The 23,185-nt window shown below is 49.6% G+C and overlaps 1 protein-coding gene across 1 annotated transcript in view; it reads left to right on the top strand.

The window, feature by feature from the left end:
- COL4A2 (collagen type IV alpha 2 chain) overlaps positions 1-23,185 on the top strand; it is a 164,990-nt gene that overhangs the window by 105,038 nt on the left and 36,767 nt on the right. The window contains exons 4-17 of the mRNA XM_021696009.1: positions 913-1,047; positions 1,132-1,176; positions 4,052-4,168; positions 5,780-5,851; positions 6,176-6,211; positions 6,320-6,382; positions 7,785-7,820; positions 10,136-10,177; positions 13,192-13,290; positions 14,899-14,934; positions 15,458-15,508; positions 16,434-16,478; positions 20,210-20,263; positions 21,040-21,106. Of these exons, the coding sequence (XP_021551684.1) occupies positions 913-1,047; positions 1,132-1,176; positions 4,052-4,168; positions 5,780-5,851; positions 6,176-6,211; positions 6,320-6,382; positions 7,785-7,820; positions 10,136-10,177; positions 13,192-13,290; positions 14,899-14,934; positions 15,458-15,508; positions 16,434-16,478; positions 20,210-20,263; positions 21,040-21,106 (898 nt within the window). The remainder of the gene's footprint in view (positions 1-912; positions 1,048-1,131; positions 1,177-4,051; positions 4,169-5,779; positions 5,852-6,175; positions 6,212-6,319; positions 6,383-7,784; positions 7,821-10,135; positions 10,178-13,191; positions 13,291-14,898; positions 14,935-15,457; positions 15,509-16,433; positions 16,479-20,209; positions 20,264-21,039; positions 21,107-23,185) is intronic.

Genomic DNA, 23,185 nt, shown 5'->3' with positions numbered 1-23,185 from the left:
AACTGCTGGGCCGTAGGGCCGTTCTCTGTTTCATTCCTAGAGGAACTGCTACGTGCTCCCTGTCGGCTGCAGCATTCCACATTCCCAGCACAGGGCTCGGGGCTCCGACTTCTCCACATCCTCGCCTGCTCAGCATTTTGTCTTTTTTTGATAACAGCCGTCCGTGTCCAATGGCTATGGGCATAGATCTTTATAGGCTCCAGGAACCTGTAATTCTGCTCCGTGTGTGCGAGCAGTGTGCGTGCAGACAGGGGAGAAGATCAAATCACTTGGACGTCTGGGGATCATTGTGATACCTGGTGCAGGACACAGTTCTACACCGGTCACGTGCATTATAGTGAGATAGAGACAATCTTAGACATTTGCTTGCAGTTTTCTTTTTAACTGAAAATACTCTTTTTAAAAAGCCAAAGTAAGGGGCGCCTGGGTGGCTCAGTCGTTAAGCGTCTGCCTTCGGCTCAGGTCATGATCCCAGGGTCCTGGGATCGAGCCCCGCATCGGGCTCCCTGCTCGGCGGGAAGCCTGCTTCTCCCTCTCCCACTCCCCCTGCTTGTGTTCCCTCTCTCGCTGTGTCTCTCTCTGTCAAACAAATAAATAAAATCTTTAAAAAAAAAAAAAAAGCCAAGTAAGTTGATTCCCTCCTCCCAACCCAATACTAGCATTTTGCAATAACATCACTTATTCTGGGGTGATTTTTTCTCACATCTAACATGCCTTTTTCTTTTTCGACTCTAGGTCTTGTCTTAGCCAGAAATCCCTCTGTTGCAACTCTGGCAGGAGGTGGAAGTTGACATAGAATGTGCTCGGAACGTTGTAGCTCTTGGAGAATGAAAAGCGTGGTTTCAAAAGCAGCCCAATGGAAAATGCACGTCTGGAGTGCCCAGTGGTGACTGAACTCTGTTGTTTCTGCAGGGCCAGCCCGGGCCAGTGGGCCCCCAGGGGTACACCGGGCCCCCAGGCCTGCAAGGATTCCCGGGATTACAGGGCCGCAAAGGTGACAAGGGCGAGCGGGGGTCACCCGGGATCACAGGACCGAAAGGAGACGTGGTACGTGACTGCGGGGCCTCCCTCCACTTCTGTGACGGCGGTGGGCATCCCGACCTTCGGTAAGTTCGTCCTCCTTCTTTACAGGGAGCGAGAGGCGTTTCTGGATTCCCTGGTGCCGACGGAATTCCCGTAAGTGTCTTCTGCGGTTGGGATGTTAAAACATGGTACGCATGCTAAGCAATAGGTTTAGGGCTTACAGAAACGTCTCTGACCAGGCCTCCTGTTCTGTTTGCCCCACGAGCCTGGCAGACTGTACGTGCGTCCTTCTGCCCCGGAGCCTGGTCAGTTATCGGACAGATTGTTTCCTTTGTAAACGTTCCTCTGGACTTGGCCCCAGCATCCAAGCTCCTTTGCCGAAGCCAGACATTGTTTTGTAATAAAAAGCTAGAGTGTTGCTCAGATATGCTCAATAAGAGCCGGCCTCGAAATTTCACTGGAACCTGCAGACAGAGCAGCGCAGCCGAGAACACGGATGTGATGAAGCCCTGCCAGACATTCATGCAGCTTCCCAAATTCTCTGAAGTCAATCCACACAGAAACGAGAAGACAAGATAGGCTTCGTCCATGAGAAAATCTCCAAATGCAATAAAATGTGTTTTTCTAACCCAGTTGACTTTACTCCTTGTGGCATACAAAAATAAACAGAGCAGCCTGCCTCCCAGCCTCCTTCACAAGGACCCACGAGGAGATTTCCCAGGGTCCACTTCCTGCAGATCCCGGCCGTGGAGATAGATGTGTTTATCACACACGCAGCCGTCGCTGCTGAAGTCCGAGGACATCTGCTTCAGGAACCGTATGCACATGTCTGGGCCCTTGGTCCGCGCACCGTGTCCCGCGTCACCGTGTTAACATGCACACACACACACACATTCCCGAGGCCGCTGCCTTGTAGGAGAGCGAGGGAAGGAGGGCGTGAGAGCCGTCAGAGAGAGGGAGAGTTTGTCCTTCGGAGCCTGAGCTACACATCCAGGAGAAGGAAGCTTCCGGAGCTAGAGAGAGGAAGCCCCCGCAGAGACGCAAGGCCTGGGTGGCGGTGACCCCGTGTCACCTGGATGGGGGCTCACGCTCACCAGTCACAACACACAGCTGTGACCAAGTAAGGAGGTCACTTTCCCATTAGTCAGAATCTTGAGAAATTGGCAGAGGTGAAGAATCTGTAGATTTCCAGGGGTAAACAAGGAGAGTATTTTCCTACCAACTGCCTCAACCCAAATCGCCCATTTTTAAACTGCTTCTTTGAGCTCTTAGGGCCACCCATCCGTTTTGTCTTCTGGAAGTTGAAATCTGAGTTTAAATGGAGTGATCTCATGGAAAAATATTGTAACTCATCTGAATCATATTTCAATTTGTTTTTCCACTTCATAATCATTTAATATGAGGAGCAAATAGTTCAGAAGTTAGAGAGGAAGTATCGTCACATGAGGGAGTGATCGCTTGAGTGAGCATGGATCCGACAGGTTTCTGCAGGATCTCCAGGCTGCTCAAGACGGCCTCGCTCACTAGCCACAGGGCTCTGGAACAGCAAACGTGAGCTGAAGGGCCACCTGCCACCTCAGAGCAGCTCAGGAATGTGATGTCGAAGGACCGGGCTAATTTTAGCTGTTTAGAAGTCGGACATAAAACATGATATGCAGTCAGATATTAGAGGTGTATCTAATTAGATGCTGAGCCAATAGAAGCGGTCAGCTCAATATAACTAAAATTTTTCTTTGAAGAACAGTCTCAAACTGACGTCAATTGGAGCACAATTTCAAATGAGTTAGATCGATTCTAAGAGGGCAACAAGGACCAGCAGCAGACAGATAAATCAGGAGCAGAGTGAAGAACTCAGTTTAAGGAAAGCATCATAGAATACCACAGATCACGAGCAGGACACCTACTGAGCTTGTTTTCTCCAGGCGAATTTGAAGGATCAGCTTTCGTGCCCCGCGATACACAGGGTGGTTGTGATGTCTCTTGTCCCCCAAGACGGCTGACTGGAAGTCTGCTATAGCTCTTCTTATCTGATGACGCTAGTCAAAGCAAGGGCTTTGGATATCTAAAGCAAAGAGATGTACACCCAAAGAAAAATTCACTTCTCTCGTCCTGTTTCTTAATATCATTCAGGGTCCTGGCCCTCGGTGTGGGATTTGTTCATTTATCTTGAAATGTCCCATATTTCTCAAAGTAAATCTAAAAGGCATCCAACATGGCCTCAAAAAAATCACTCTGGAATATACGTTTTGTCTGCTGTCAACAGAATCAAAATTTTAAAGAAACTAATAAGATAGCACATATCTGAGCATCTGCTGTGGGAAGAAAACAGCACAATAAACTGTGGGTTACCAGCCCAGCCCCTGGATGTTGCAGGAACCGGACGAATGCAGGTGGGACGCCCACAGACTCAGCCTGACTGTCTCCAGTCATTCGAAAGACATTTGATCATATTGCCTTCCCTCCCCCACTCCCAACATCTCAGAACATCTGACTTGCTTTCTGTTCGAGTTTAAAACCGAAAAAGGAGTGTCCCCCCAAGAAAGCAAATGAGAGGAAGTCAGTTCTTCTGCACAGGGTGCAGTCCCATTAAATCCCTTCCAGGGTGCATGAATCTTCCCCGCGTAGGATGTGGCTCAGCCAGACTCACCCTCTACAGCTCAGTTGGGCATGACATACAGAGGCACCCGGTTGTCCTTGCAGGACCTGGCTGCTTCTAGAATGTTTTCTAGAATTTCGAAGTCGACCGTGACCTGCCCCTGCTGAGACAGACCTCTCACTAGACCAAAGACAATTTACTTCTTCACCAGAGCCCCTGGGAAACAGAACTTTGTCTGGAAGGCTTTCTCCTGCTTAGAACTGTGCCCATGTGCCCCTGTTTACTTAATCTTCCATTCCTTCATCTGCTCGTTCTGGGTTATCTTTTCCCGTGGGTTCACGCAGAGTGGGAAGATACAGAGCTGTCTTATCACACCGCTCATGAGAACCACGGTGTGTGTGCTGGAAGGCTCACTTGCTTTTCTCGTCCCAGGGACACCCCGGGCAAGGTGGGCCCAGAGGACCGCCCGGCTATGATGGCTGCAACGGAACCAGAGGAGACGTGGGCCGGCAGGGACTCGTCGGCCCCGATGGGTTCCTCGGCCCTCCTGTGAGTACCAGCATGCGCGGGCCGTCCAGCGGTTAGCTCCGGAAGCTAGCCGACTGGCCCTTGTCAGCAGAGGCCTGGAGGACGTCATGTGCCCCCCGCCGGTCCATCCAGAAGTCCCTTTTAGAAACTGTCCCAGAGAGACTTTCTAAGGAGGGCGGGTTGTCTCCTGTGGACCCCACAGCCGGGGCGAGCGGGCAGGCATGCTCCACCTGCTTCTCGCACCCCCAGGAAGGTCGCTCCCCTGTCCTCAGTGGGCGGTCAGGATGAAGGAGATGTTCCTGCAGACATCTCGGTGTGATTTTCCTGGGTCCAAAGAACTTCGTTTTCCTTACTCAGTCTGTAAACAAAATAGAAAATAATGGGCTTGGTTTATATGGTGCAATCTTACTGGGGTCACCGCCTTCTCCCCCAGGCCACACTTCTAGTGACAGTGAGTAACAGTAGTAGCAAAACTCAAATAAAAAGGCTTACAGCTTGACAGAATGCCCTGTGAGTCACCATCTCGTTAGATTCTAAAATCCTCTGTGATGTGAGAAACATTCTCCAGCCCTGACAGGTAGAAGCGAGCTCTTTTTAATGGAAGACGTTCTCGTAGTCACCTATTTTGTAGACTGTGTTCAGGTCTTTGCAAAAAATCTTGAAATGGTTTTCAGGACTATATTGTGACCCTCATACCTTCAAAGTATTGCAAAGTCGGGGTTATATCAACATCTTACTTGGTAGGAGAACGTTTTTAAGGTTGGGGAAGAGCAATCACGCATTCTTCCCCATGTTTCCTGCAAAGCTAGTGGATTTCTCGCCCCCACCTCGCAGGTCCTCCTTCCTTGGCTGTCTTTTTTGTGTGGTTCAACTTCTCAACAAGGACCATCACTTTCTAGTCTGCTCTAATATCATGAAACTTTCATTATTAATAAATATGTCCATTACTTTAAAATACTGATATTTTTAAAGGTTTTATTTACTTATTTGAGAGAGAGAGAGAGAGCACAAGCAGGGGAAGCAGCAGTCAGAGGGAGAAGCAGGCTCCCCACTGAGCAGGGATCCCAGGACCCTGGGATCACGACCTGAGCCGAAGGCAGACGTTTAACTGCCTGAGCCACCCAGGCGTCCCTAAAATACTGATTTTATCAGCAGGCATCAAAAGACAATTATACACATACGTATGTGCATACGCACCACGTATATTTGTCACGATTCCAGTTTAAGAGAATGACCCAGTATCTCTCCCAAAAATGGTGCTTCAGGGCATGTGTTAATATTTTTAACACCTTAATGCCAAAGAAAAGACAAAAACATGATTACGCAGAAAAAATGACGTGTTGGTATCCTAAAGGATTAGTTTACTGAGCATTTGTTTGGGTTTTTGAAAATAACGTAAGTCCTATAAAATATTTCCATTTTAACTTTGAAGGAAGATACTAATGGGTAAATATAAAAGTGAAAGTCTCACCTTTATGGCTAAATGTAGTGACTGGTGTTCAGAATAACCTAAATAAGCGATAGACATTGCCCATAAGGGTCAATATTTAATCACCCAGATGACCACAGCTGCACTGAATGTTAACAGGTGTTTCTGTGTTTTCTCTGTCTCCTGCATGCGTGCTACCATAGGGGCCCCAAGGACCCAAAGGACAGAAAGGCGAGCCATATGCGCTATCCAGTGTGGACCGCGACAGATACAGGGTACGTTCGCTAGATACGGGACGCGAGACTGAGTAATCGGTGTAAACTCCTGATTAATGACGGTGCTTTCCAAGTATGGCTGAGTTGTGAGGGTGCGAGAATGGGGGACACCTGGCGTGGCGGAACCACCCAACACCATGATGAAGTTAAAAATCATCGCTATCCCACTGGGGTGATATTCAACTGTGGGTGCACACCTTTCCCATATTCACAATGCCCCAGATTGGAGGTAACATTACCAAGTCCCTGGTTGTGATAAAATGTAACTAGACCTAAAGATTTATTTAAAAACCAGAACCCTTAACATTGTGTCTTCTTAACTAGGGTGAACCCGGAGACCCTGGCTTGGTTGGTTTCCAGGTAAGTTCTGTTTTTATTAGAGAATGTTCCAAGCAGAACTTTAAGAACTCAGGACTCCAAATACCAGGCTACCTTTCTTAACGGCCTACTGTTGCTGCCTGCCCTTAGGGACCCCCTGGCCGTCCTGGGCCGATAGGACAGATGGGTCCGGTTGGAGCTCCAGGAAGACCAGTAAGTACCACTCTTGGACTGCTGTGGAGGCGTCCTCTAGACATCCAGCTTCTTCAGTGTTGATGCGGGTGGAAGCTTCAGGATACAGCTGGGATGCTTGTGGTCACTCTAGAAAGTGTCCAGACAAAACAGGTCATCCTTTGCATACATTTTGGTACTATTAAGGATGAAGAATGAGGACTTGAAATTTGTGGGCACCAGATCACCACCAACCATGTCAAATTTTGACTTGGTGCTGGCTGGGTGCCCCTCCAGTGACACAGAAGCTCTCTCAGCCCTACACCCAGCCCGCCGACCAGGGGCCTGTTATCCCTGGGCAAAGCAGATCATAGTGCAGTCGGTGAATAAGGAGGTAGTGGGCTCTGCCCGGGCGTGACCATCATCACAAGTGAGGTATTAGACATCAGTGAACAAAATGGCCCTAGTGCCCCACCTGAGTGGCGGTCTACGGGTGTTCCCTACCGTTGCAACTCGAATGACCGAGTGATTTGCAACAGGACAAATGCTGGGTGAAGGAGGGCTTGCAGCAGGGAAAGAAAGATCCGGAAAAAGAGGCCACATCCCCCACTGCGCAACGGTCCGGAGCTAAACCGCCCCCACCGGGTCTCTGACTCTCATTCCCCAGAAGTTTAGCAGTAAGACAGACGGGCCTCCAACAACATTAGGAGAGATCGGTCTCCAGGTGGAGAGGGACCTTCTTGCAGAAAGCCGTTGAGATGAGGATCATGTGGTCACAGGTTCTTTGCCTTCCTACTACACACCGTTGTCGGCTTGCTCACAGCTCGCACAGCAGCAGTGAGGGGGCTATTCTTCACATACACGGTTCAGGGAAATCCGCAACCACGGCTGCACCTGCCGTGTCCCGAGCTGATCGGACAGCTGCAGGTTCTGAAGCCTCATCCTAAGTGCCATGTTGACACTGAAGGTTTTGTAGAAAGATAGCAATGTTTGCAGGTGGACTTCCAACTGTGCGGTTTGGGCCTGTAGATTAATTCTGTTCACGAACATTTGCTGACCCGCCAGCAAAACGTGCTAGATGGTGTCCCAAGGGGAGCCCCGGGGGGGGTCGGGAGAAGCGGTCTCTGCAATGACAGGGCCTGGGCCCTTGCAAGGGGTCCGAGCAAGCCGGAGTAGGACGCGGGTGAAGTCACAAGTCTGAACTCAGGAGAGCACACCCAGAACAGCTGTCCACGGCCCGCCGGCAAGTTCTGAGAGCCAGGCCCGACCCGGCCTTCCACCTCCAGGCTTTCCTCCCCGCCCAGACAGATGTACCAGAAACCTCTATGCATACTACACAGGCTTCTGAGCATGCAGGGGATGGCGTTCCCAGAGCGTTCTAGCAGATGTTATCTGGGCCCTGGGATAAAGAAAACAGTTTACAAATTTCTTTGTATTTGTGCAGGGCCCGCCTGGACCCCCTGGGCCAAAAGGACAGCCAGTAAGTGGGTTATGGGGGGGGGCCGGGGGGGCCGGGGGGGCCGGGGGGTGCTTTCATTCTTGTGCGTACCCTTCTTGACCGCAAAACTACCCGGTGGACAACAGCGTATTATTTGTTTCGTGATGAGAACAATTCTGTCGGTTTTTAGGACTTAATGTTATAAATGCCAAAGACGAATCCAGAGGTACCTCTGCAGTGGTTGGCACATCGCTAAGTGGATACAGTGAATGACTTGTTGTTTGCAAATCACATAACGCCTGCCGTTGTGTGAAAATCGCGCTGATGGACGCTTGATTGGAAATGCAGATGCAGGAGCAGCTCCAGTTTGTGTGAATGCACAGGAAGGGACTAAATGTGACTGTATCTGTGTAGGGCGACCAGTGGCATCCTTCTCACCCAGATGTGACCAGGCTGTTTGTGCCCGAGAGTGAGGGCGTCAGCCTCTGGGGATACAGTCAGGGATTTTCAAGTCAAGCTTGAGCCCAGAGCTGTGCTGTTCCCATCAGAGAAAGGTTATTAAGTTGGACGGAGCACAGGAAAGTAGGTGGCTTGTCAGAGCCTGTAGACAGAACTAGGGTTCAGCGTCACCGGGGTGAGCTGGGTAACTGCAAGACCAACAGCAGGAGTCTGTGATCAAGACGTGACGTGTCAGAAGTGCTGGGCTGCCCTTACCAACGTTGAAAGACCATCCCGTGGCCCACACATTCCCCTGTCTGCCCCATGGAAACCTCATCTCTGTGACCTCCCGGGGACCTCGGCCGCCACCACCCCCGGGGCCCCCAGGCCCACCCCCCTGCTCCCATCACCTCTAACATGGCTTCTGGCTGGGGCTGGAGCTCGTTAAGCCTGCTGCCCCCACCACTGGGCTCCCCACTGTCTTGTAGCCACGAGCAGGGTGGGAAAGGCTCAGAGCCAAGAGAAGCGGATATAGGACGGGCCAGCTAAGCCCCAGGGTCGCCTTAGATCCCCACTTGGCTGCAACACAAACAGCCCTCACCCTCCGCCAGGTCACTTCCTGGGGACTCGGACAACCAGCTCACGGGGCAGAGGGACGGCAGGGGCCCCAGCAAATCGCATTCTGATCTAGCCTGGCTGCATTTCTGTGCTTTGATTTCAGCTCCCAGCCAGGTGGGAAAGGAGCAAAAAAGCAAAAGTTAATTAAAGGCTTTGTTTTTATTTTTGGAGAATATCTGGGTACGGGAGGGGGCGGGCGGGATACTGCCGAGAGAAAGACCAGATAGGGCCCCACGTGATCCTTTGTCGCGGCGGGCCTGTGGAGACCCTGGGGAGGAAGCAGAGTTGTTTGCAGGCCAAAGAAAAGAGCACGATTTCTATAATCTGTGTAAGTGTGGAGGGCAGCTTCTTGTCGGGCTTATCCTGGGCTTCAGGGTCAAGTCTGTTCTCCAACATATGTCCACCCCCTCGTGAATCTACTGAGTCCTTGCTAAGTCGGGGCCCAGCCCAGAGAATCACCATCCCCTAAAATCATTAAAAGGATCGAAGTGTTTGTGAAATTAGGATTATCTTACCAAAATGAGAAAAGGCTGAGCAGAAGGGACACTGAATCATGATCCTCGGATACGGGATCCATGAGGAGATGGCTGCTTCCTGGGTCTGTCAGGCTGGACTTGAAGACACGCTCTGAGACCATCATCTCTGCAGATGACAGGTGTCCGAACGAGTCCACGGGACCCGGGAGCAGGTCTGAGCTCCGCCACGCACCTGCGGTGAGGACACGAGCTCCGACCGCCCGTGGCATCCACGTTCATCGTGCGGCCGGGGGCTCGACGGTCGCAGAGCACTAGCTCACACAGCAAGTGCAGAATTCATGACTCAGCCAACAGCCCGATCCTCGGGATGGTTGAACAACAAACTAAAATATTCTCCAATGTTAGCCCACTATTTTCGAGGTTTTGCTTAGAGTATAAAGTACAGATTTCTCAAAAGCACGTGTGTGTTAAAGAACAGCACTTTGTGTTTCTGCTCCCCATCGTTTTCATCACTCAGACCTAATCTCGGGGAATGCGCAGAAGGCGCTGGGAGGTGCTGCTTTCTGCAACCCCACGTGACCCCAGCCTGCCCCAGTTCACATAACGTTACACCTGTTACGTGGTCTATATGTGGAACTCACAAAAGGAGACACATTCACTTTCTTTTGTGTCAGATAGCTTTGGGGAGGGGACTCTGGAATATTCTGCAAGGATAATCGTTCAGTATGCTGCAAGCAGATCTTACATTTCTTTTTCTTAAAAAAAAAAAGTATTTCACTGTGATGAACGACTTTTAAAAACTTAGAAAAATCATTCTCTTTTCAGGGCAACAGAGGACTTGGCTTTTATGGAGAAAAGGGTGAAAAGGTAAGGAAACCTAAGAGATTAAAGCGGAGGCCTGCTTAGCAGTTAGGAAATAAATCCTTTTAACGACAGTTTTCCATGCGGTTGTCTGGGCCATTTGCATAGGAAACCATCACTGTAAAGTGCCGGGCTGCGGAAGGGGCTTCAGTGATAGTGACAGTTCGCTGAGACGGTGAGAGCCCGCAGGGTAGGTTAGCCCCGGCCGGACCTCTGACGCAGACATGACCTCGGCCGTCTGCAGCACCCACAGAGTAAAGGCGCTGCCCCGAGGTGTCCCAACGTGGCGACCCTCGAGCTGATTGAGCAAACTGAGGCGGGAACCAGAGGCCAACATGGAGCCCATGTAGGGCAGACGGCCCGGCCTAGCCGGGCTCACAGGCGAGCAGGAAGACCGCGTGGGTGTCTGCGATGGTCTGCGCTGCCGCAGGCAGAGACCGTGGGCCTTTGGGAGCATCACCTGAGGCCACATGTGTGAAAAGCTCAGCAGGCAAAGCCTCACCAACACGTCACCCATCGCCTTCACCACAAAACCTCTGGCCCACCGTGAAATACCTTTGTTCTGTGGCCTCGTTGTTGGCAGATTTTCATTTTGTTTTCCGCTGTGCTTTTTGATGGGACAGCGCACTAAGTGGGATCCAGTACTTCTCAGGTTTGAAGAGAAAGACTTTTTCTTTGTGTTAATATCATAGAAAAAAATTTAAAACGAAAAACATTGAAAGATCCAAACGCATGAAGATGTAAATGCCTGTGCAATGAAATACGACAACATAGTAAGATAACATAAAAAGAAGAAAAATCTGGGAAGAAATCATGAACGGAAGGGAGAGTAGGCACGTCAGGCAGAATGGAAATGAAGTGAATGTCTATAATCTCTAGAGTTGATTCAAATATTAGTAAGAAAATATCAAGGCCCTGACAGGTAAGGGGAAGGTGAGCAAGCAGTTCCAGGCATTTTTGTAGATGTAATGTTAGCAGACTCACAGGATACCCCTGCAAGTCCCCCTTTCTGTAGCTGATACATCCTGTCCCTTGTCTCCTGCTCACACTAGGTGACATCTGGGCTCAAATTTGTATCATGTAGTTTACATGTGGAAATACCAAAGGAGGTGAGCATATGGTGCAGAAACCCTGTCTAATAATGTTGCAAGTTGATGGACTTCACCGTCTGTGCATCCCATGAAAAGTGTTTCTTGCTAATGATAAAAATGCCAAAAAACACTCTTCCACAGCCCCTAGCTATGCCTTAAGTGGAAGGAAGATTAATCATTTCACTTCATTTTTAGCTATATTTTACAAAAAGAACAAAAGGGTTTGGGATGCTATTACTATTTACACATAGTAATTCTGTTTGAATAAGGCAAATGCTCTTTTTTTTCTCATGAAATTACTGTAATATCCAAAAAATGTAATTTGTGCACATTTTTTGGCTTTTTAAAAAAAATGAATTGATGTCTTGTTTTATAAATTTTCTGTATTTATTAGAAAATTTTAATCGCCTCATCTTTACCAACCATGTAATAAGCCTCATAGCTTTCCAACAGAGCTACTTGCCAAACAATTTTTTGCTTATTAAACCATGCTGAAACAAACAATAACAACTAAACATCAGCATTTACTTAAAATTTTAAGAATGAGGGCTTCTGATTAGCCTGAGCCAAGATACTGTATTACCTATATGCATTCCCAAAGTCTAGACACTTGATACGTTCAATCATACCTTCTTCCAAAATCAGTGAACTAATTACTCCTTTTTTTATATTCATTGTACATTTATCAATCCAGTTTATCTTGTCCTTGAGTCTACTGTAGAAGGGAACTTTATCTGTTAAAACATAGGGATTATCATTGTATACGTATATATGTGCAATTTGTAATGTATTCTGTGTTGCAGGTTTATTATTTAATTTCACCACTTCATCACTTTTGTACAGTGGCCAAGCAGATACCTCAAACTCCAGCATTTACGCTAAGTGCATTTGCACATTTTAGGCCCACTGGATCCAGATTTTATATTGGCAGTTACTGAGGGCAAAAGCAATATATTATAACAGAACGTATAAATATTTCTGATAAAACAGTCTATATTTTATAAAAACTATTATAACACTAAAGCTGTACCTCAAAAGTCTCAAAAATAATTTGATCAAATACTTTTTACAACTTTTCAGAGGATCCATTTGTGGCTTTTTTAATGCTCTTATAGGAAAGTCTTTTGGCAAGCCATGACTCTTTCACTTGCCTGGAGTTTTTTGGGTTTTTTGTTGTTGTTGTTGTTAGTTTTTGCATTCTTTTCCTGCTAGTCTATGACTTCACTGCTTTTCCTTAGTTCAATAATAACATCCTTGATTCTGTGCTGAGCGTGTTAGGGTCATCATATCTCAGGAATAGCAAGTTGTTAACTAACCATACTGAATTAACCATTTAATCACAGTGACCTCATGTCTTAAAAATTGTTCAAATTTAAATTCTATGAGAAACATAAAAGCACACTGATTTATAGAAAGTTTATAAATATTTCAGCCTTGAAAAAAAATGCCAACTGAAGAAGCTTGAGCTATTTTATTTATTGAAGATGCTACTTTTTATAATATAAAAATACCCTTAACTGGTGAAACAGTGGTGAAACTGGGGTGGTCTTTCATTTCTTAGGCTTTTCTTATACCTTGGCCCCAATCTTGGAAAGCATTAGAGTAATACGTTGATATGAAGATATTTAGCCCTTGTATAGAAATCCATCATGAGGAGGTAAATCCGCAGAAGCAAATGCAACCCAAACTTCTGAACAACCTAAACACCTTTTATGAATAAATCATAAATGATTATGAGTGCAGGGGGACACACATAATTTTGCATTGTGATCATTTTATTTTATACTGTGATTATAACATTATAAAATTGATGCACTTGTGGAGAACAATATGCAAAAATAGAAATAGCAGTTTGTGGTGGTGCTTTTATTCACACTCAAGAGTGTCTTTGCAATTTAAAGATCACTGTTTTTGCTAAACCATTCACAGGGCGACATGGGGCTGCCGGGACCCAATGGGATTCCATCGGACACCCACCATGCCATCATCGGACCCATGAAGGAGATGTTCCACCCAGATCAATACAAGGTAAAGAGGCTTCAGCAAAATTGACTGTACACCCAATAGGACTAAAATAAGGAGAAGAAAAAAAAAGAAAAAAGGAACTTTCTTCGGTCTTTTTAAAACCATCACAGAGCCAGAGCCCTCACCATCCAACTGGTACGTCGTGCAGGAAAACACTCCCCACAATCACATGGGTGCATCCATCCCTCATCTTCAGAAGTTGTGATAAATGTGAGACAATACGAGAATTCGTGAAACAATCTCGAATATGTATGCAGATCCTTGTGCAGGCGTAGGTTAGTGGTCAGAGCATAATTCAAAGCCAGGATATGGAACTATTTGAGCAAAATGTTGTATTTGGCAAAATAAACCTACTTTTAGTCTTTGCTGACATGGAGCATTGTTGTGGGTGTTTTTGCATCAAAGTCAGTTTTCTGACTTTTATAATTCCATTAATATTTTGTCTGATAAAAAGTATAGTCTTGGAGTCTAAAACCCCCCACTTTACCACTCATTCGCTCAGACGGGCCACTGAACCATCACAAGTGTTCGAGCGCCCTTGTGCCCAATGAAGATGGTAACACCGACCTCGTGTTGCTGAGGAGTGGAGACCACAGTGAAAACCCCAGATTAGGTCGGGCACAGACAGTGCCTGGGAACCAAAGTGAAAACCCCAAACAGAATCTAATTCCAGCTCTCAAGTATCTGTCCGGATGGGGATTGGGTGCACGGCCATGGGTGGGAGAAGGCAGGCCTCAGGGAGCTGTGCCTGAGCTGTCCCGGAAGGCAGGGAAAATGCGTCAGGAGCAGGCGGTCGTGAGCCAGCTGAGTTTAGAACAGGACACCACTGGACAACCAGGCAGGAGGGGGACCCCATCCAGTCATAGGTGGGATCCAGGCAGGACTCTGGCTCCTGATGGTGCCCTGACCGTCAGCCAGGTTTCCAGTCTCAGGATGGGCGCCAAGGATGGATCGAGGCCAGAGCAGGTTGAATCGATGTGAGGTGCTCAAGCTTGCACCTCACATTTCCTTCGTCTTCTGCAACCGGGGTGGGCTGGGGCCTGGGCCCGGCCAGCCTGCGGGAGGCTGCCACAGGGGGACGGGGATCCTGGGCACTGTCCCAGCAGAGATGGGAAAGGAACCCAGTTGGTCACTACGTTTTTTCATATAAATGAAAGATCTTTCAGATCATATAAAATTAACAGTGCTTTCCAAATAAAGTCTCTTTTGCTTGGGACACATACAAAATGTGTCTTTTTCTCAGAGGACCCACCTAAGAATATCTTATTCAAACAAATATTCTGGTCAGGGGCTGTATGCTCCAACACAGCACGTCCGGTCTGCCTGCCGCTGGGGTTGGGGGGAGACCCAGCGACCCCACGCAGAGAAGACAGGCAGCCTCACAATCGTGTAAAACATAACACGTGATTTAACGGCTAATGTGAAGATCCAGAAGAAAGCGCACCTTTTTTCTCTTGAATTTTGAAGCTGCAAAGTGTAGGAGTTGTTTATTCTGATGCATTTATAATCATTTTTTACGGTTTCACTAAATACTTCCGGGGACCACAAACCCTGATCCGTCGTTTCTATTCTTGAATTAACGGCCTGCCTTACATTTCGTTGTCTTCACAGGGTGAAAAGGGGGGTGACGGGGAGCCGGGAGTAAAAGTAAGTTGAGCAGGCGCTCCTCACTGGGGGGCCCCCAGCTCTCGGTGTCCCCACGCGCTCTGGCAGCATCCACCTGTTACTCCAAGCCGCGCTCGCTTTGCTGCCTCCTTTCAGAAAACGGTTTTAGACTGTCTTCCCTTTTGCATCACAAACACCAGCTAAACAACATTTCCTGGGGTTCATGAACAGAACCTCAGTGCGTCCAGAGCGCAGGTGTGGGGCTCGAGGCCCCGGCAGGTTTGGCAGCGGCTTCCATTCTGGGTGCAGCGCATGATGCCCTGCTGTCTCATCCTTGTCACGCCTGCCCTGTGTTCCCAGCCCTCCTGGCGTCACCGGCTACGTGACGATGCCAGTGGGGTCCAGGACTGACAATAATCCAGGCCTGGCCGACTCTCTGTGACCCTGTGTGGCGCTGGGGTGGACCGGGGGCCCCAGGAGGCAGGCTGGCCAGTGGGGGGGCTGGAACCCCCAAGCGGGGGAAGCATGACGGGCCGGCTGCCTGACATCTCTGTTCTCTTCCTAGGGCATATCCTTGAAGGGAGAAGAAGGAGTCATGGGTTTTTCAGGCCCACGGGTAAGCCTTGCATTCTGTAACTGCAGTTTGTTTGGTGTGTGTTTTAAGCAGACTGCATCTTTCAGAGCAGTTGTGGGTTCCCTGTGAGGTTGAGGTAAAGGTACAGAGATGTCGCGTATGCCCTCCCTCCCCCCACCTCGCACAGCCTCCCCGCTCCCAGCGGCCCGACCAGAGTGGCCCCCAGGGACTGCCGTCTGAGACTGTGCCCCCCCATCGGAGGAAGGCGGGAGCAGAACAGAGACCTCACCACTTCTGTCAGGGAGGCTAACTGAACCTGTGCGGACAACCCTGTGGACTGGCTCCAACACAAGAACATGATTCTTGTTTCCCTGAGAGTCCAACAGAAGTGTCCCTAGCAGGACGGGGGGGTCAGGGGAGTGTCTCCCCCAGGGAGATTCAGCACCTGTGGCTCCCATGCCCGAGGGCACACCTCCTCCTTCGGAGTGTGGCCTGAAATGACCCCTGCCACTTCTGCCCTCCCTCCATCGGCCAGACCTTGGTCACCTGCCCAGCCGAGCGACAGGGAGCTGGGAAGCGTGGCCAGAGCCATGGCCAGAACAGAGAAGGCGGCCTGGTGGTGACTCTCTGGTAGGCGCTACCACTAAGAAGACACACGTTAGAATCTTCGAAAATAGGAAGAGACTCCCGAGAATGATGGAGTGCAGGCCTTGCTCTGTCTCTGCTGGTTGAACCCTACTGTCCTTATCAATTTCTCCATATTTCCTTAAGGGGCAGATATGATGCATTGCGTGAAAGTGTCGCTAAAATGACCCACCTCCTTTAGAAAATAAAAAGAATCTCCGGATGGCTTTGCGATTTCCTAGTAGAGTGTTTTCTGTTAGCCTGCGTCAGGGCCATAACCGTGCCATCCGGAAAACGTGGCCGCATGTTCTGAGCTGGTGCTCCTCTTTTCTGTTCCATCCAGGGTGCTGCTGGCTTCGATGGTGAGAAAGGTTCTCCAGGACAAAAAGTAAGTCGGATGCACGAAACACAATCTGCCCCGGGGCTGACACATCTTACAAAGGTCAAACACTATGAAGACTGTGCTATCCCAGGGAAAGAAACTGTGCCCCAGAAAAACACATTTAAAACCCTGCATAAATCATCCTTCCTCCCAGATCATTCGCAATGCCCGAGTCAGACCACTCACCTTTTTTCTCACCTTTGCAAACCAGCGCGTTGGTTCTGTGCTTTGGCAGCGGCCCCTGCGTCACCGTGCACCACTCTTGGGAAAGTTGCCGATGTGGCGGCCGAGTGTCTACCTGCATTTTTCATATGTTGATCTCACATGTTTTGACACTGTATCTTCGGTGATGACCCGATTGGTTATTTTCATTCTGTGTTCCGTGGACAGATTTTTGGCAGTTTTTTAAAAGGAATTGTTAGATGAGAAATGTGTTCTGAATCTGGATCAGACTTAGGATTGTCTGAGCGCTTGGTCATCTGAGAGGGTACGTGTAGAAATAGTTCTCTTAGTGAGTAATGAGGTTCCCTATTTACTGTTTCTGGTGATTCTCCTTCCCGTTGTGGAAGCCAGCGCTCTCCCGGCTCTGTGGGCATCGTTTCGGATGCCCGCGAGCCCCCAGAGGACATGCATCTGCACCTGCATGTAATTGCATGGGGAATAGCGCACCTCCACCACTCTGCCATCTGGTTTTTTCGGCACCGTTCTTGGAGATGACCCCACGCGAGCGCGTCCACGTCCACGTAGTTCTGTGCAGCTTGTGAAGCGGCAGGATGAGGATGCGACGTGTGTGCACAAGACCCCTCGCCAGGCCTCCCACTACTTGCCATGTGCAACCATCACACCGTCCTCGTTACGGTGCATGCCTCTCGGAGCCCATGGGCTCGCATGTCCCTCATTCAGGCCTGGTAGGTGCCTAGAAATAGACTTTAAAAATCGACTCAGCCTCTGAATCTGGACTCCGTTGAGTCCTGCTCGTGGCTCCATCGCAGGACGGTGGTAGGACTTTAGGAGAACCAGAAGGATGTGGGGCTCATCCGTGTCCTGCGGGGAGCTCCCCCTGTCTATCTGGGGACTGCAGATGGCCTTGGCCTCCCAGCCTTGGTTTCCGACCTCACTGGTTCTGGGCACAGCCCTGTGAGCCCTCCGCATGGGCTCTGACCACTCGCAATGGGGCCAGCCTTGATTCCTTCCTGCAGCCTTGGCTAGTCTTCTTCCCGTTTCTGTCCTTTTATCCCAAACTCAGGCCAGGGAGCTGACACCAGGGTTTCCCTAATGACACCCATTTCTCATGACATTAGGAACTGGTAGGGGTATCCCCAAGGGCAGGGTACGTGGACAACAGCTGTCCAGGCTGTACCCCAACAAAGGCCAGAAAGCCAAGTTCCAGTGTTCAGGATTTCAGTAATCAAGTGAAGGGACAGAGGACTAAGCAAACGTGAGCATCTGTAAGTAATCCGTCTCCACCCACCAACATAACTGAAGTGCTGTTGCTAATACTTTCATCGCTGGCCATGTGCTAGTGAAGTGACAATTATAATTTTTTTCTACACCCAACACTAACGAGTTATAGGCTTTTAAAGAGCAGTTGCACACGGCAGCCCCCTGGAACTCATTGTTTCTGTGAGACAAGATGCTCGGCAGACACCACCTGGGGCCTCTCCCTGCTGCGGCCAGATGGGAAAACCGGCGGCCCACAGCCTCCAGGGGATGACAGGGACACTTCTGGCCGAGCAGGACGTCTCTGTGGGGAGACAGTTTACTCGACTGTACAAATAGGAAATGCCTGGGACACACACGAATGGCGAGTCACCTGCTTGTCAGCCCGCACGCCATCTCAGACGTGACCGCTGGGCGCCCTCCTCCTGGACAAGTTGCCGTTATTCCTGACTGGCTGTCCAGTTACTAATCCAGTCCCCAGATAATTCCTCCTTGACCACGCACCCCTTGCTTCCCCCACTCTGTTGTCATGTCTGCACCTAGAAACACAAAGAGAACCCGTTAGGTGCCAGGGGTCTCAGATGAGCCACGAGTGCGAGTTTTCCCCTTTACTCTGCTGAGTCATACTCGGTGGGCTAATACTCGGCCCACCCCCACCCCCAGTCAGTTCCCCTGCTGCTGAGAACTCACAGCGAAACTTCTAGATCGTTGTGTTGGCTTTGGGATTACATCTGCCAGTAGTCTTGGCGAGAGGACCGCTGAGCGCTTCAACTGTGCCCTTTCTCCTCTTGGTTTTCCGGAATAGCCGGTTCATCCCAAACCGCTGGGACAAACTTCAGAAGTGTTGGTGCTGTTTGGGCGCATTCGACATGGGGGGTGAGGCATGTCGTGCGGCGGGGGGGGCTGCTCGGTGATGACATCACACCCAGTGGATGACACTCGGGCCACAGGGCGACAGGCACGTTTGGGGCGTCCCGCGCCGTGTCCGGGCTGGATTGTTTTTGCTGGGCACACGTGCAGCTCAGACCGAGCACCTTGTTGCCCGCTCCCGTCCCTGGCAAGCTCCTGCAGGAGTCCTTGACTATCTGAGAGCTGGCCTCAAAGGAGGTCCATTTAGCGTCAGAGACGTTTGCCTTCGCTTCTGAATCTGCAGCTCCACCTAGTGTGAAAGGAAACCAATCTGTCCGCATCAAACGCCTGCCACGAAAAGTGACATTATGGCCTCCGTGTTCATCCCAGACAGCAGGACTTCCAGCATACGTGCTCTGGCGTTTCACAGTAACCTGTGAAATAATCAGAGTGGCACCTGGCACTGGCACATAGTCTTTAGCAAGAGGGAATGAACTTCTAGATTTGGTAAAAAGCTTTACGGTGTATCTCCATCCATGATGCGCTCAGGAGGGTGAGCGTTCTCCTTCAATAAACACTCAAGGGAATTAGAAAGCAGTCCTTTGCCCTTTTTAAATGAAGAGAAAAATTCTAAATTAAGAAGCGTTAATGCTTCTGTTTGGTGTTAACTAAAAGTTTTCAAAGCCCACCTTGGGGGAAGGTTTTACTAGATGGTCAATCATAAGGTCAGTGACATGGGGCCTCCAGGCCTCCTGAAGGACGCAGTGGGAAGGACACAGCAGCCTCTGTGAACAATTCCTGCTCAGAAGGTGAACCTGAGGGGCGCCTGGGTGGCTCAGTCGTTCAGCGTCTGCCTTCAGCTCAAGTCATGGTCCCAGGGTCCTGGGATCGAGCCCCGCATCGGGCTCCCTGCTCTGCAGGAGGCCTGCTTCTCCCTCTCCCACTCCCCCTGCTTGTGTTCCTTCTCTCGCTGTTTCTCTCTCTGTCAAATAAATAAATAAAATCTTAAAAAAAAAAGGTGAACCTGAGCCCAATGAAGCCCGTAGATCTCGTGGCCACTCGAGAGGAAGTACGCGGGACCGAGGAGCGCCACATGGTGCCACGAGCAAGAAACGGACCGCTCCCACCACGGGGCCGTGCAGCACCAACGGCCTGGTGTCTCCAACAATGGTGGAAATGTTACCGAGAGAGAGGAGGAAACTATGATGAATTATGGCACTTAGAGACCTGTCAGCCAAGTGTCGTCTTTGGACTTTGGATCCTGATTTAGACAAATCCACTTTTAAAAAAAAAACATTTTTGAGACCCAAATCCGGGAAAATTGGGCGCAGAGTGGGTACTAGGTGATTTTAATGAATGGGGAGTGTTATTAGACATAATAATGGTATTGTGTCACTTCTTTAAATCCTGTTAGAGGTACGAGTAAGCACTGAGCCTCTTTCTTTCAGGGGAGCAGAGGACTGGATGGTTATCAAGGCCCCGACGGGCCCCCAGGACCCAAGGTGAGCTTGGTCTTCCTTTGGCTGGCATTCGGATCACCTGCCCATCACCCTGTTGGAGGAGGCATCCTCCATCCTGTGTGATACACGATAAGCCAGCACACGACACCCAGCCCTGGACAGATTCGGTGGACACGGATTTATTAGTCACATGCGTCAAGGCCTCACGATGCTGCGTGCCACGCAGGGGCATTTGGAAGTCACAGCCTGGGGCAGAGCGAACCAGTGGGGCTGTGGGAGCAGGCTTCGTAGTAACAAGAGGGTGGGATACCCCCTGTTCCCAAGGGAGAATATGATTAACTTGTGTGAATAATTCCATGGGCTGGCAGGGAGGTGACACCTCATCGGTTGAGGACTAGGTGGGACACAGCTGGTCCAGTGATGGGGATCCAGCCAGGTGGGGAGACTTTCCTCCTGGGGAGAGGGGCATATCTGGTGAGGACAGGGCAATTCAGTGGTTAGGCCTTTGGGGCCCTGGGAGACTCAAGAAAGTTTAGGTCTTACCATCCAGATGGTATTAGGTCAGGGTATCGTGGTATCGCACCTGCCCCCCTATGGGGGTGCTCAGATACCGTGATCAATAATGGAGTCATCCGACAGTACAGAAAATAGCCAGCTGACCGCCTCTGGTCCTTGACAAGGATTTCAAAGTGAGATTAGTATCTGCCCACTTTGTTGCCTCTTGGTGTGTCCGGCTGGTGTCCCTGCAAATACGCAGAGCATCCAGAAGTCCACAAGGCGGGTCTCACATTCTTCTGTTTTCCTCTTCTCTCCTCCAGGGAGAAGCGGGTGACCGCGGCCCCCCAGGTGCACCTGCTTACTTCCCTTACCCCTCCCTAATTAAAGGTTCGTATGTCTGCATCACACACGCATTCTCTTGTTTCGGACCCAGTTGTGAACCTGCAAGAAAGGTTTTCTAAGCAAAACAAAACAAAACAAAAAAGATGTTTAGAACATACCCTTTGGAGAACAGGAGTCTCATGTACAAGTGCCCTGACTGCTTGAATGTGGTGTCCCAGAGAGATCCCCATTTCACCTCTGCCAGAGAGAGTGCCCCCGGCACTCCAGCAGAGACCCCTTGCCCGGGAGATTCCCTCGTTTCTGCATACCTTGTGCAGACTCTGCTTTGCTATCTGTACTATCACTGAAGAAACCCAGTCCTGCTGGACCTCGGGCTTCATGGCAACAGCCCCAGCCACCCTCACTCCTTTCTGCCCCATGGGCACCGAGATGCTTCTGCCCTCTGCTTGCCAGTCTGAACCCCAAATTGGCCATAATCCATAGTCTGTAAACAGCCACATCCTTTGAACCTTCGAGGAATCCCCAAGTGTTTCCATGTGACCAACTGCCCAGAAGATGCTCCCACTGTCCCAGTGGACCCCTGAGTGTACGTGAAGGGCTTTGCATGTGGTATGGCTAATGCCCATGTTGTTATTTTACTCAGCCTTCCAGACTGGCAGGATCGCACCAAAATATTCTAATTCTGTGATAAGAGCAGTGACCTCAGAACCTTTTTGAATATGAGTCCTTCCAGATTAAAAAAAAATGTTTTCAGCACCCGTATGAATAATCGTATGAATATGGACTTACGGATAATTTATCCGTGTTGTATGGAGCTCCATGAGGGCAGCGATTTTCGCCATCGTGGTTCACTGCAGCATCCCCAATTTCTGGAAGGGTACCAGGCAGATAGTAGGTTACCTGAGTGGACTGAATAGTGTACGTACTACCTCAGACGCCTCAGAAAGGGATTTTTTTAAAAAAGATTTTATTTATTTATTTGACAGAGAGAGACACAGCGAGAGAGGGAACACAAGCAGTGGGAGTGGGAGAGGGAGAAGCAGGCTTCCCACTGAGCAGGGAGCCCGATGCGGGGCTCGATCCCAGGACCCTGGGATCATGACCTGAGCCGAAGGCAGACACTTAACGACTGAGCCACCCAGGCGCCCCCAGAAAGGGATTTTTAAAGACTGAGTGTTTTAAAATAAAGGTGGTCTCATATTTTCTTCCTGCACCCAGCAGATGAGCTGACTCCCTGCTTTATATGTCCAGAGGTCAAACACTCCCTCTCCTGGGTGGTGGGGACCATCTGTCCATTTAACAACAACCTTTGCATGTGTTTGTCCAACACTGAAGAGAACATAGACTAGCACAGGGCTGAGGACAGAGCCCGGTGAGCCCCCGAGAGAAGAACGCCCAACGCAAAGATAGCTGTGTTTCATGCGTTCTTGCCAATTAACACATCTGGGTAAATGAGCGTATTTGGGATCCACGCTCAACACCTCAGATCGCCCTCCCTGGACGGCTAGCACGCGCCCTCCTGACTGTGGAGTCCAACTGTGGCGTGCCTGCCAAGCCAGAAACCCCAGGAAAAGGAGCATGAGGTCCACTCATTGTTAATGATTATGGTGAAATCGAAATACTGCCTTTTGAGGCTTCGGGAACATAATTTTTTTAATTAATGTGGGCCATTTTTCAAAAACGTCCCTGACCGCGAGCCCAGAATCCATCCACTCCCTGTTCTCACCACCTCATATTTCTGAAACCACACTGGGAAGGCGATGGTTTTAAATTGGTGAGTTGGCAGGCGTGGGCTCCTGAGCACCATAGGCTGACTAATGAGCAGGTTCCCTCAGGGAAGAGAAGAAAATAAACATATCTTCACAGAGTAACCTTGCAGGAGCTTGTCGAGACCCAGAAGGCTGGAGGAGACTTGTATTTTTTTTTCTTAATGATTGCAAGTGAACTAAAACAATGAATCTTGCTCTTCTCCCAAACAAACGAGAGGGTCTGTGGTCTGCATTTATTTTGTCTCCTCTGACTCATTCCTGATGGCTAGCGTTTATGCAGTGCTCACAGGGCGCGGGCAGGGGTCTCAGTCACTCTCCTCGCTCCTGTTGATTGATTTACTTTTCCTAACCACCC

This window comes from Neomonachus schauinslandi, chromosome 3, assembly GCF_002201575.2.
Source record: "Neomonachus schauinslandi chromosome 3, ASM220157v2, whole genome shotgun sequence".
Lineage (NCBI taxonomy): Eukaryota > Metazoa > Chordata > Mammalia > Carnivora > Phocidae > Neomonachus > Neomonachus schauinslandi.
Note: the sequence above shows the minus strand (reverse complement) of the source record. Positions and strands in the feature narration are given on the sequence as shown.